At 44.3% G+C, this 14,835-nt stretch overlaps 1 protein-coding gene across 35 annotated transcripts in view; it reads right to left on the bottom strand.

Annotated features, from left to right (window-relative positions):
* LOC115201175 (neurexin-1a) overlaps window positions 1-14,835 on the bottom strand; it is a 92,016-nt gene that overhangs the window by 52,796 nt on the left and 24,385 nt on the right. For 9 of the 35 annotated variants that reach the window (XM_029764565.1, XM_029764547.1, XM_029764544.1 and 6 more), the window contains 10 exons: window positions 14,373-14,396; window positions 10,485-10,646; window positions 9,052-9,123; window positions 8,667-8,891; window positions 8,359-8,524; window positions 5,537-5,667; window positions 5,192-5,376; window positions 4,377-4,444; window positions 2,739-2,942; window positions 936-962 (listed from right to left, as the gene is read on the bottom strand). In XM_029764565.1, the coding sequence (XP_029620425.1) occupies window positions 936-962; window positions 2,739-2,942; window positions 4,377-4,444; window positions 5,192-5,376; window positions 5,537-5,667; window positions 8,359-8,524; window positions 8,667-8,891; window positions 9,052-9,123; window positions 10,485-10,646; window positions 14,373-14,396 (1,264 nt within the window). The remainder of the gene's footprint in view (window positions 1-935; window positions 963-2,738; window positions 2,943-4,376; window positions 4,445-5,191; window positions 5,377-5,536; window positions 5,668-8,358; window positions 8,525-8,666; window positions 8,892-9,051; window positions 9,124-10,484; window positions 10,647-14,372; window positions 14,397-14,835) is intronic. The other 26 variants (XM_029764566.1, XM_029764551.1, XM_029764573.1 and 23 more) reach the window with 7 other exon arrangements.

Below are 14,835 nucleotides of genomic sequence, written 5' to 3'. Positions count from 1 at the left end.
ACAGGACATGAAATATGGTCATGGAAGAGAGGCTAATTGCGGAACCAAGGTCTATGGAACTTATGCAAATCAAATGTATGTCATATAATTTATTGTCCTTTTGCACGCCCATAGACTGAATGGTGACATTATCATTGAGTTATTGAGTGGTATGAACTCTTGTTATGTTTTATAATCAATTCAGAATATTAAGTTCTTTCTTTGGCAGTATTTTAGACTGAAAATGGCTGATAACTCAGGATCATTAGAAAATCATAATCCATTTGAAGGTTTATATGCTTATAAAAAGCATTATGTTACATACCGCAGATGGAGATAAGAAAGTCGGCTAGTATTGTTCCTATGGCAACACCCTCTCCCTTTGAGAGTACCAGGATACCGTCATAGAGTCGTCTTCCGTGGTGAAAGGACACACACACGCACACACAGAGCTCAAGTCACGAAAACAACATCCAGACAAACCAAGCCCTCAGACAAAGGGAGAGAGGAAGGGATGGATGGAGGGATGTAAAGGGATGGAGGGATAGAGTCTTTTGTTTCCAGCGTGAAGGAGACATAATGACTCAGAAGCCCTAAGAAGCTTTCAGTCAATCACCGTGATGGAACTCCACACCTTCATACTCCTCTGTACATCTCTGTCTCTCACTCTCTCTTTTCCCTTGGCTCTTCTCTGTCTTCCCTCTGTACCGCACTCTTTTTCCTGTTCCCCCCTTGCCTCCTTCACTAACACCCCCACCCCCCTCTTTCCTCTCTCGCTCTTCTCTCTTGCCTTTTCTCTAAAATGGCTGCCTTAGTAACCCTGGATTCTAGAAGAAGCATACAGTCCCACATCCATGAACGCACACACACGCATTCAAACACACGCGCTCACTAACACACACACGCTCACTAACACACACGTACTGAGAGGTAGTGTGAGATGGAGTGTGACTTACTGGCGGTACAGTTAATCCTGATACAGTCTGGAGGGAGAGCAGAGCAGAGGGTTAACGCTGCACAAACACAGAATACCACGCGCTGGGGACAAACACACCAACACACGCTACACACCTTACTGAGAACACACACTCTCCCCACCTCCTGGGGGCAAGCTGGGAGGGGGTTACGGGCCAATCAGAGCAGAGGATATGGCGTTCTGCAATCTGCTCTGAGCAAATGGCATAACAGCACAGTGAATCCAGCAGATAAGATTAGTTGATCTCTGAATTGGCTTGCTCTGTAATTGGCGGAGGGAGAGTGAGAGGTTTCAGTATAACCGGTGTGTCATTGGCTACTCTGGTCAGAGTGATGGCCTCAGTGACCATGACATCCATAACATCAGGACACTGAGGTCAACGTGGCCCCATATTTCCATCACCTAGCAACAGAGTACCAAATCCCGCCCCTGGTGGAGCAGAGGCTCATGGGAGGTCAGAGGTCATGGTTCCCATAATACCTCAGTGTGTCGGGTGTCGTCAACCACAGCAGAGACGCAGATGCTACAGCCAGAGACCAACACACACCCCTGCATGTGTGTGTGTGTGATCTTAGGGGTGCAGTGGTCATCTGGGAGTAAGCAGGGAATGCAGCCTCGGACCGTGAGGACCAACCCTCTGTTCAACAATACACAGACAGACAGACAGACAGACAGACAGACAGACAGACAGACAGACAGACAGACAGACAGACAGACAGACAGACAGACAGACAGACAGACAGACAGACAGACAGACAGACAGACTGTGCAGTACAGTACAATAGTGTGGATGTGAGTGTTTGTGTATGTGTAATATCAGATTTTGGTGTAAATGTATATGTGCACCCTGTTCTCAGATTGTGTGTGTGTGTACTTAGGTTTACAGTGTCTGTGTGCATCTAGGCTAACAATATGTGTGTATGTGTGTGTGCTTTGATTAAAAGTGTGTGTATGTGTATACGGAGGTTGACAGTATATGTGTGTGTGTACCTAGGTTGACAGTATATGTGTGTGTGTACCTAGGTTGACAGTGTATGTGTGTGTGTACCTAGGTTGACAGTGTATGTGTGTTTGTACCTAGGTTGACAGTGTATGTGTGTTTGTACCTAGGTTGACAGTGTATGTGTGTGTGTACCTAGGCTGACAGTGTATGTGTGTGTGTGTACCTAGGTTGACAGTGTATGTGTATGTGTACCTAGGTTGACAGTATATGTGTGTGTGTGTGTGTGTACCTAGGTTGACAGTATATGTGTGTATGTACCTAGGTTGACAGTGTATGTGTGTATGTACCTAGGTTGACAGTGTATGTGTATCTAGGTTGACAGTATATGTGTGTATGTACCTAGGTTGACAGTGTATGTGTGTATATTCCTAGGTTGACAGTGTATGTGTATGTGTACCTAGGTTGACAGTATATGTGTGTGTGTGTACCTAGGTTGACAGTATATGTGTGTTTGTACCTAGGTTGACAGTGTATGTGTATGTGTACCTAGGTTGACAGTATATGTGTGTGTGTACCTAGGTTGACAGTATATGTGTGTTTGTACCTAGGTTGACAGTGTATGTGTGTTTGTACCTAGGTTGACAGTATATGTGTGTTTGTACCTAGGTTGACAGTATATATGTGTGTGTGTGTACCTAGGTTGACAGTATATGTGTGTATGTACCTAGGTTGACAGTATATGTGTGTTTGTACCTAGGTTGACAGTATATGTGTGTGTGTACCTAGGTTGACAGTATATGTGTGTGTGTACCTAGGTTGACAGTATATGTGTGTTTGTACCTAGGTTGACAGTGAGACGGACACGGCCCCCATCCAGCTCCAGTCGGAGCGTGTCGGCTGAGTTCCGTGATGTTGTTGCCATGAGAACACCGTAGGCCCGCTGGGAGCGAAACCGTAGCGACACGTCCTCCGCCTCGGTGTGCATCGCTACAGGCAACTGGACCTTCATAAACTTACTACCATCATAGGACAGGATGGTCGCATCTAGAGAAGGGGGAGGGAGGAGGGAGGGAGGGAAGAAAGGAAGGAAGAAAGGAGGGAAGCAGAAGAAGACATGAATATCTGCCAGTGACAAGAAAAGACAAGTCCAGACCAGTCCAGATGAGACCAAATCAAGCCAGTGTCTCCAGTTTGATTTAAATGCCAGAAAATGAATAAAATTGAAAGCTGCTTATTTTCCGTGAGACGGCTGAGAGAGAGATGGTTCTATCCTTTTTCTCTGTTTCTACCTTTCTCTGATCCTTCGTTCATCTCTCTCTCACTCCTCTCTCTCTCCTCCTATCTCTGTTTCGGTGGAAGACCGTTGGAGGCGAAAACAAGAGAACAGGAAGAGAGAGGCCTCATGAATACTAATGAGCTCAGTGTGTGTTTGTGTGTGTATGAATGTGAATAAGGGAGTGAATTTCAGAGGGAACAGAGGAGTGTTCAGTAAAGCGAGGAAGGATCGAGCAAAGGAGAGATAGGGAGAAGGCGAGAGAGGAAGAGATTGGAAGAGCGGGAGAAAAGCTTTTGGCTAAAATGCAAATGAATCCTCATTAACTGGAGGTTAGCCTGTTACATCACGATAACATAACTAACTAACACATACAAGTGCACATACACACACACCTGAGTAATTTCGAAACAGCTGACTAACTGAAACGCTAAAATGTCACTTCAGCAGAGCACCTGACTGAGGAGGGGGGTAGAAAGAGGGAGATGGAGAAGGAGGGATGATAATGAAGGCAGTATGTCTGAACCTGTCCCTGTGACGACTGCTCTGGAATAAAACTGAAGAAACAAAACAGATCTGAGAGAATATTGGGAACAAAGAGAGAGAGAGATGAGAGAGAGTGAGGGAGATGGAGAGAGAGCGAGAGGGATAGAGAGAAAGAAAGAGGTAGAACCGCAGGTAGGAGTAAACATGGCAAATCACTCTCTCCATCTGTTTCTCCATCTGTCCATCCTTTAATCCACTGAACCACCAGTTACTGAGTCTCTTTTTCTCTCTCTCTCTCTCTCTCTCTCTCTCTCTCTCTCTCTCTCTCTCTCAATTTAATCTCCCTATTATGGACAGATCTGAGGTGTGTGTGTTTGTTAGACATTGGCAAGAAAATGAATTACCATGGTAACAGAATCAGCTGCTTCACCATGACAACATGCTCGCTCTCCTCCCTCTCTGACTCATCTTTCTTTTCTCCATCTGTCTCTCACTTCATCTTTCCCATAAGTCTCTAAGGGATTCACTTCATCCAACACTCACTCAATCTACCTTCTTCCATCTCTCTCGGTCTGTCTCTTTTTATATGTTTTATTGGTTCAGTATGGCTGTTCAGGGGAAGTAACTATACAGTAGACTATGCTTTAATAAACCAGAGACTAAATAACACCACCTCCTTCCCCCTCTCTCCATCCCTCTGTCTCTCCCTACCCACTCACCTCTCTCACAGGCCCGTCCCAGGTATCCGGTCCCAGAGCAGTCACACACGTATCTGTTCCAGCCCTCCCTGCAGAGGTCAGAGGTTAGGGTTAAAGGTCAAGTGTCAAGTCAAGGGTCATGCCAGAGTAGATCAGACTACAGACTACATACACTGGAATTCCTCAATTCCCCCTTCACTAAAGCTTGTCCTAGGCGCCGTACTCGAGCTTGGTTAGCGACAGTTGTTATCCAATGGAGCGCTGCGATTGGTTGGCCAAAATTCTGGGGCGGGGGCTTTACGAAGGGTCCTGTTGGTCGAGTTGGTCGAGCATGGCGCTTTCACCGCCAGGGTTGTTTTGATTTCCAGGGCCACCCATACGTAAAATATATGCACACATGACTGTAAGTCGATATGGATAAAACCGTGTGCTAAATTAAATATATAAATTCAAGGTGCTTTATTGACAACGGGGCAGCAGGTAGGGGTTGGGCCAGTAAGCGAAAGGTCGCTGGTTCGAATACTTGAGCCAACAAGGTGAAAAATCTGTCGAGCAGGGCACTTAACCCTAATTACCTTCATTTGCTCCAGCGGCGCATACTACCATGTAAAACAACACATTTCACTGCACCTATCCGGTGTATGTGACTATAAAACATTTTTGTTATCATTTTTTTTAATACATTTTGTAAATATGTCTAGATAATGTCTTCTTTCTGCCTAAAACTCAGTTAAAAGTGCAGGTAGTCCTTTAGAAACAGTCAGGCAGATGTCAAAATAGTACAGTAGACAGTAGACTTGACTTGAGTAAGTGGCGGTGCAGTAGTACAGTAGTACCTGCAGGTGGCGCTGTGTTGGCAGGGGTTGGACAGACACTGTTTAGGAGGCTCTCTGGAGCAAGAGGGTTTAACCCCTACAGCCCTCTGAACTTCAGCCAGACGACGGATGTCCTTACTCTGACCATCCACAAACAGGTCTCTCACGCAGCCCACATAGCCGTAGTTCAATAACGCTGTCCACACCTATAGAGGAGGAGAGACAGACAGATTACACACACACACACACACACACACACACACACACACACACACACACACACACACACACACACACACACACACATATGATACACTCAAGTGTGCGAACACACACACATACACACACACATACACACACACACACCTCAGTAGGGAAGATGAGTCCTTGGCGATCCTCTGGTAATCCTCCTAGGTACAGAGTATCATCCAGGTCTAGAATCTCACTGTCCCCTGGAGCCGTGTACGCTGTACGCTGTGAGTTCACTGAGATAGTACCTACACACACACACACACGCAGGTTAGGGTGAAGGGAGGTCAATGAGTAGGGTGCACTGACTGTAAGTTGAGAGTCTGGTAAATGGCTCAAATGTAAATGTTAAGAGTCCTTTCCCCTCTGCCCCTCGCCACTTGCCAGACCGTCATTGTAAATAAAGAATTGTTCTTAATTTACTTGCCTTGTGTAATGGCAAATACCAAAAAGGTTATGATGCCATTTACTACCCAGCTAGCACATAACGTTCTGAGAACCATATGTTTCTTAGAGCTTGGTGAGAGCGTGGCTGTCCAATGATTATTTTGCATACAACCTTCCCACAACTTTCTGGGAACAGATGTAGACAAACAGTGAAATTCTTACTTACTTTTTCAACAATGCAGAGTTAAAGATAATTGAAATAAAATAATAGAAATAGTGACACAAGGAATAAATACACAGGGAATAACGAATAACAATAATGAGTATTGCATTACATCCCAGTCGATGTGCAGGGGTACGGGGTAAATGAGGGAGCGATGTACATATAGGTAGGGTTAAAGTGACTAGGCACTTTAATGTTTCCTAAAAGGTCAAACATGGATACATTTAATTTAAAATGTTGGACTGGTTTGATATTGGGAATGTTCTCAAATAGTTCCGAGAACGTTAAGAAACTATTTTCTTTTGTGGGAATTTCAGTCCGTCAGCATAATGTTTCCTACAGGCTTCCTCGTGGTTCTATTAAATGTCACGTTCTGAAATTGTTCTGAGAATGTTAAGAAAACAATCCATAAAAACCACAAGAAAATGTCAGAGAATTGTCCACAACTGATCTTAAAGAGTGCTTGTTTCTTTTGAAATGGGGTCTGTTTGAATAGAATAAAATGAAAAGCTTTGTATGCGTAAAAACATGGCATGCTAGCTCCATCCTGGTGGCGCAGTGGACAAATTCCATCTATAAAGAACAGAAGATTATTGGTTTGAATCTTACTGATGCCGTATCAAAATAAAAAATTAATGTGTTTGCATGATTAATGCCTAAGGAAATGAATTTCCATGTGTCCTATATGTGCTTGGAGTTAGCAGTTTTATTAAAAATCTTATTGAAACATTCAGTGAAAGTTTTAAGGAAGTTATTCAAAAACCTCCAACTAGCCTTTAATTTCCATTCTCAGGGAGTTAATAAAACCTCCCAGGAAAACTTTCAAGGAACCAGAGTAAAACGTTCTCAGAACCTCCCTGCAACCTTAAAACGAATGTTCCCTGAACAGGCAAAATTTTCACTTCTGTTCTCAGAACGTTTAAAAAAACGGATTTACAGGTCAGGAAACGTATGGATTCGTTCCCAGAACAAATCAGACATCAAAAACGTATGTTCCCACAACACCCATGAAATGGGCTTGCTGGGTAGTGACCTGGGGATAATTCCAACACACAATCCAAGAATAAGTTCAGTCCATTTATTTTCCTTCTCATCTTCTGTCATTGTCATAAACAAAAAGAGTACAATACGGGTAAAAATGGTCTATGTTCCCAGGTAGACTAATTCCCACCCACACAATCACTTGGCAGCAAAATATAATCAATGAGGACAAATCAGGTGCTAAACAGGTACACTACATGAACATCTCATTCCAAAATCATGGGTATTAAAATGGAGTTGGTCCCCCCATTTGCTGCTATAACAGCCTCCACTCTTCTGGGAAGGCTTTCCACTAGATGTTGGAACATTGCTGCGGGGACCTGCTTCCATTCAAACACAAGAGCATTAGTGAGGTCGGGCACTGATGTCGGACGATTAAACCTGGCTCGCAGTCGGCGTTCCAAATCATCCCAAAGGTGTTCGATGGGGTTGAGGTCAGGGCTCTGTGCAGGCCAGTCAAGTTCTTCAACACCGATCTCGACAAACCATTGCTGTATGGACCTTGCTTTGTGCACAGGGGCATTGTCATGCTGAAACAGGAAAGGGCCTTCCCTAAACTGTTGCCACAAAGTTGGAAGCACAGATTAATCTAGAATGTCATTGTATGCTGTAGCGTTAAGATTTCCCTTCACTGGAACTAAGGGTCCTAGCCCGAACCATGAAAAACAGCCCCAGACCATTATTCCTTCTCCACCAAACTTTACAGTTGGCACTATGCATTGTGGCAGGTAGGATTCTCCTGGCATCCGCCAAACACAGATTAGTCCGTCGGACTGCCAGATGGTGAAGCGTGATTCATCACTCCAGAGAACGCTTTTCCACTGCTCCAGAGTCTAATGGCGGCGAGCTTTACACCACTCCAGCCAACGCTTGGCATTGCGCATGGTGATCTTAGGCTTGTGTGCGGCTGCTAGGCCATGGAAACCCATTTCATAAAGCTCCCGAAGAACAGTAATTGTACTGATGTTGCTTCCAGAGGCAGTTTGGAACTCGGTAGTGAGTGTTGCAACCGAGGACAGAATTTTCTTAAGCGCTGCGCGCTTCAGCACTTGCCGGTCCCATTCTGTTAGCTTGTGAGGCCTACCACTTCGCAGTTGAGCCGCTGTTGCTCATAGAAGTTTCCACGGGTGTGGCTGAACTAGCCCGAAACAACTAATTTTGAAGGGGTGTCCACATACTTTTCTATATATAGTGTAAGTATAGGTAGATATAGGGATTAAATAAATATAACACAAAACATTATAGATGGCACCTAGACCTGGTTACATAAAATAAATGAATCAGATACCTGAGCGCCCGTCCCTCTGGAAGTCGACATGGTACCACTCCCCATCATTGACCTTCCTGTCGATGGCCTTGGTCTTGGTGGTTCCTGAGCCCATGTCCAGCAGCAAGTACAGGTGACCATCCAGCATCTCGATGGCAAAGAAATCCACCTGCAACAGTAACGGCAACAATAGAAAAAAACAGTACAATATAAACATCAACACCAACAATAGTATAAACATCAATATGATATGAATGTGTGTGTGTCATTACCTTTACGGGGCGTTAGGTGCGAGGGTCAGTGTGTGGTTAATGTGTGTGTGTCCTTACCTTTAGGGTGGGGGGTGTGCGGGGGTCTTTGCGCTGCTGCTGCCGTGGTTTCCCATGGCTGAAGAGCATCAGTCCGTTGGGTTCTGTCGTTCTGAAGTCAAAGGAGATTGACCCCGCCTTCTTGGCGCTCCACTTGCTTAATGCCACAAACGACTCTGGGGTGTCAAAGGTCACAGGATCGAGGGTCGCCACACTCTCACACTTAAACGCCACCATACCGCTCACCTGATGGATGGGGAAGTGCATTTAAAATGCAACACATTTTACATCAAATAGACGGAAGAAAATCAAGTGAAACAGCGAGGAATAGAGCTGTGCAGCAATAGACTACTGAAGGGTTAGGATGTGATTTGAGACCAGTGAATAAGAAACTATGGTGTCTTACCTTCATCTTAGCATCTCCCTGCTTAGCCAGCCGAGACAGCTCCAACCGTACATCATTGTTCTTATACACCACCTAGAGGTCAGGGTTGAGGGGTCAGGGCAAGGGTCATGGATAAGAAGTTAAGGGAAGAGAGCAATCAATAGTCTGGTATATCCCTCTCCTTGTCTCTTCTCCTTCAGTCACAATGTTCAGAGCTAGTTGGACAGAAGAAGCGAAACCTCAGGTAGCTCTGTCATGTTGCTTCCTCCAAACTTGCGTTGTCATACCAGTCTAGATAAAAGAGAGGAGACGAGGAGAGGAGCCGAGGAGAGGAAGAACTTATGAGGTGCAGTGCAAGGCTTCAGTTCATTAGGGTTCAATATAGAACCGCTTTCTCTCTCCATCTTTGTCTCCAAGTGTGTGAGCAGCATTTTCATGGCTGCAATGTCACTCACACACACAAACATTCTGCTTTCATACATCAGACCTTTGTCTGTGAACTGTGCAGAACTCAGCAAAACGCGTCACTGAAATACCCTTTTATGTGTGCGCGTGTGTGTGTGTGAGGGAGAGAAAGAATGTGTTTGTGTGTATATATGTGTGTGTATGTGCATGGGTTTGTGTGTTGGTGTGCATGAAATGTTGTACAGGGCTGATGATCAGTCATGCGAGTGTGTCGTACATCTTAATTATTTCCCATGGATTAGCATATGATCACATTAGATATGTAAATGTCTCTCTGACAGCAGCCTGCCTACAACACCATCAGTTCCAATCAACCACACACACGCGTTATGTTCTTCTATCCTCGTGGGGACCTAAGATTTCTTCTAATCTTATTTTCCCTAACCCTAACCTTAACTCTTAACCCTAACCGCTTACCCTTACCTTAACCCTAATTCTAACCAGAACCCTAACGCTACCCCCCCCCCACACACACACACGCTAATAATACTGATATCACTCTGTTGGCACATCATCCGTCGGTTTGTTTGTGAGTTTTTATGTGTCTGTTTATTTGTGTGTGTGCACATGCATTTTTGTGCATATGTCCGTGTTTATGTGTGTACGTGTGTGTGTGTGCTGTTGGCTCTTTTTTGGAGCAGAGCGGATGGATAGAGGGTCTCGGTGGCAGAGCTAATTAGCATGTTAGCGCTTAGCTCTGCATCTGCTCCCTCAGCAACACTCATCGCTGATTCTCTCTGATGCTGCAACCTGCACGAGGGAGGATGGGTGTGTGTGCCTCTGCCAAATGTGTGTGTGTGTTTGTGCGTCGCAGCCAAATGTGTGTGTATCTCTCTGTCCCTTACTACTGTATACTGTATGAGACCATGAGTGTGTAGATAAGCCTGTAGGCCTAGCTCTGTATATGAATGATATTTGCGTATGTAGACGTGTGTATTCATGTGTATGATGTGTACAAGTGTGTTAGTGTGTATGTGTGTGCTCCCCACCTCTTTGAGGCAGCCCATGAAGTTGTTGCTAACAGGAGATCCAGGGAGGTCGGCAGTACTGGGACTTCCTCCCACGTAGAAGAAGTCGTCTGAGCCCAACATGGTGTAGTCTTCCTGGGTGTAGCCCGTAGTGGTCAGAATGCCGTCCACAGAGATGGTCACCTACGCAACAAAGCACAGGGAAAGGACACGCTATACTCACACCAAATGCAGCGCTACGCGCTAGCCAGCCGAATTAGTCTGCCCCTTTCTGGCTTGGTAGGGTCTGGGGAGGTGGTCTGGTCTTGGCTATGGTTGGTTGGTCAGTGGATTGGTTGGTCAGTTGGATTGGATTGGTTGGTCAGTTGTTTGGGACTGGTCTGTGATTTCATTGGTCTAGCTGTGTTTGGTTTGTGTGATTTGATTGGTCTAACTGTGTTTATTGTGTGATGTCATTGGTTTAGCTGTGTTTGGACATGTTTCCTGTCTGTGTCATGAGGTGGTTTGGGCTCGTTAGAGTATTATGGAACCAATTCTGTTCTCAGGGCAGATCTGTCATGGAGGTAGAACAAATGCAAATCTGAGTCCAAGTCTGTGTCCTTTATACTCAAGCTGTAGTCGAGTTACAATTCCCTTGTTAGTGCTAGAGGCTGCGGTCCAAAAAACTTTCAAGATAAGTTTATAATTTTAAATATTTTGCTAATACTGTAGCTACCTAATATTTGCTGTTGTAGCTAAGATGTTGCACTGGATATACATGTAATGATAGGGAGGGACCTTACCTGACAAAGTCACAAGTCTTTGAGTCCGAGTCCAAGTTCAATTCAACAATGGTCAAGTCCGAGTCAAGCTCCAAGTCATGGAAATCGTAGAGTCCTGAACTCGATTATTACATAAAACTGCCCTAAAAGCATTTGACTAATTTGTGCTTGAAGTCCTTTGCCCTCAGGGCATCATGGACAAGATGCTATGCATATAAATTCTGCCCTGCGGGTGACCTTCACCCATACATCTATTTCCTCATGGCAATATGCATCTTAACAGTCAGTTCCAATATTTAGGTACATGCTAGCTATCTACGTTCATTATTTTGCCAGCTATGGTATTAGCTTAGCATTGCTTGACCCCTAGTTAAAATTAGCTGACTAATAGACAATTTATACTTCTTGCGTGGAGCATTGCATGGAGGAAATGTGGAACTCCCCATTTCATCCACAGACAATGGTAGGTTGACGAATTGGGGGAAGTGTTTCTTGTAGATTCATTGCCTCAATTCTGTATCTCCACTCTGAAGAATGCAAAAAGCATGACTTCTCTGCTGTTCTGCCTAAATATCACCACGAGCACAAGGCAAGAGAGTAGGTGTTAGGCTTAAGCAATAACCCTTTATACCAAATACCGGGGTAATTTGAAATATCGACGGTACGATTTTCATACCGTTGGGGGTACCCCAGCCTTGCGGTGGCTGCGGGAGTGTGTGCTACACCGGTGCTTAAAACTATAAGTATACCTTTAAGAAAACTAAGATGTGTCAAATAAATTATGTTCAGCTCAGGTATCCAGCTTTGCATTTGGTTTGCTAACTTGCTAGCTAAGTGGCTAGATGCCAAGAACAAGCTTCTTGGTTACAGCAGGACATTCTAGCCTGACTACCAGTCTCTTTAGCTAACATTCCACTCCTTGCCATTGCCAAAGAGACTGGCCTTTCTGCAATTTTCAAATATGAACATTCTATCATTAATGAGCTCGAGGAGAATAGAGGAGTTGATCCTAATCCTAATTGATAGCTCTCACAGCTATCCTCCAATCACAATGATTATCCAAATATTGGTCACTCTATTCTCCATGGAACATGTTGTTATACAGTTGCTAAGCAACCATTTTCTGTTTGTTCAGATGAAACTAGTCTGTCAAAAGTTGCTAGCTCAAGTCTAAATCCTCAAACTAAATATATAGGCTACTGAAATTCCAACCACAAAACCTATTTGCTTTGATTTTAAGCCTCAAAATACAACAACTTGCCTAGCTAACAGCTAAATGCTTGTTTTTGATTTTATTATCATTTTTATTTACATTTTTGAGGCTCGGCATGTTGTCATGGAAAATATTCATGTTATTTCAAACAACCAATGAGCAACTCCGCCGTTAATCCAGCTACATATTGAACGTTGAGATTGCCAAAAGGCCAGTATCTTTGGCAATGACATGGAGTGGCAAGGAGTGGAATGTTAACTAAAAAGACTGGTGCCCAGATTAGAGGCATTCAATCCCCTCCTGGATCAACATCCCCGTTGCACTAAATTGTAAAAAAAAAAAAAAAGTGTGTATAGTGTGTGCACTTACGGTAATAGCAAATACTCCGATATGATACAGAAACTGAATGACGGTATGAAAATCTGGATACCACCCAACCCTAGGGGGTGGATTGAGCTCAACGGGATGGCGGAATTTGCCCCAAATCAATGTCCCCTATTGTGCATTAGGGAATCTAGTCACCCAATAAATGCTATTTTCAATCATTTTCAGGCTCCAGTTCAAGCAGTAATAAGATACGTGTGGAGTTTTAACTTCCTATGGCAACGTTGATGCTAAAGAAAAGCAGCACTCAGTCTTCTTTGTCAGTGAATCCACAACACCTCTTAACCTTTTTGCAACAACCAATTGTAATCGATCTGCCATGAGTACAACCAAATGATGAACATTGGTTCTATAAAACGCAAACAAGCTTGTTGTTGATTAGCAACAACGGCTAACCCACTGGGTAATTTAGAGTAACATGTGTACTGTAGCTAGCTCAGGCTATAGCTAGCATTAGCATTAGTATCTAACCAGGATTACTGTGGCTATAGGTAGCATTAGCATCAGTAGCTAACCAGGACTACCTTGACTATATAGCACTAGCATCAGTAACTAACAAGGATTTCCCTGACTATATAGCACTAGTATCAGTAGCTAACAAGGATTACCCTGACTATATAGCACTAGTATCAGTAGCTAACAAGGATTACCCTGACTATATAGCATTAGCATCAGTAGCTAACCAGGTAAACCAGGCAAGTGTTAGTAAGGCCTCAACAGAGGCTCAGCAGCCACAGTCAGTTAGTGTGTTAGTTAGCGTGCAGCTGTTAGTGTGTTAGCTAGTAGTTAGTAGTCAGTTCCAGGTTAGTAGAATAGTAGTTTGTAGTGTGTTAGTAAATGGTGTCATTGCGGTTAGTTGTGTTGAGTTTAGTGATAAACAAGATGTTAGTAGTGGTGATGGTGTTGGGGGTTACAGGGTGATGGGTTAGATTGTGGGTGCGTATGTGAGTGTGTGGAGTGGGGAGTTAGTCAGATCAGCAGGTCTGAATGATGTGACACACATACGGACTCACACACGGACACGCAGAGCGTTAGATGGGTTAGTCATGTCATTCCACACACATGCAGCCTCCTCCCTCTGCATGCAGTCAACAGCAGGAGGAAGACAGGAACGAGAAAACAAATGACAACAGAAGAGCCTGGGCTCAGCAGCAGGATGGACAGCATACAGAGGAGAAATGGAGAGAGATTAGGATTTAAAAAAAAGGGGGGGGGTAGGCCTTTCTCTGTGTCTAATGGACCAATCAGAGAGGCACCATGAAGTTGTACCATGCATGGGGAGCGGCCAGTCGCGTGCAAGTGAGGGATGAGCCAATCAGGACACGCCTACATATCAACCACAGGGAGATGAAGTGAATGTTGGAAAAAGGTAAAAGGAAAGGTAGAAAAAAATTGTGTGGCTAGGAGGGGAGTGATAAGCGTAGAGTACCAACCGCCGTCATCCTGTTCTAGTATACTTTTAGTTGTTCTACGGCTCAGAAAAAGAAAATAGACAAACCCAAACTAAGAAACGATTAGAATGGTATCTACCGAACAATGGAGTTTGTTTACCATAGCGTGTCCAATGCCTGAGTGCTTTGTGGGAGACGGGGAGAAAGGAAAGCAAAAAGTGTGAACAGAACAACTTCCAGAAAAGAAAAGGTAGAAGGCCAGTGGAGGTTAGAGAGGAGTGGAGAAGGCAACAGGTTAGTAGTATGACACATTCCATGGATGGAGGTTAGTTAGTATTACTAGCAGGTTAGTAAGTACAGTTAGTAGTTAGTAGTTGGTACACACACACAGGCAAACAGCAGAAGACTACAGTTAGCAGCACCATAGTACCCCCAGACTTGACGCTAAAGACACACGCAAGTGCACACACACACACACACACACACACACACACACACACACGTATACATACTATACATACATACAGTGAGTTTAGCGAAGATATGCCCTCTTTCACTCTCTCTCTCGCTCTCTCACACACACACCCTTTTTCTCTCAGCCTGTCTTTCCCTCTCACCCTCTT

Source organism: Salmo trutta, chromosome 10, assembly GCF_901001165.1.
Source record: "Salmo trutta chromosome 10, fSalTru1.1, whole genome shotgun sequence".
NCBI lineage: Eukaryota > Metazoa > Chordata > Actinopteri > Salmoniformes > Salmonidae > Salmo > Salmo trutta.
This window is presented reverse-complemented; position numbering and strand designations above follow the sequence as displayed.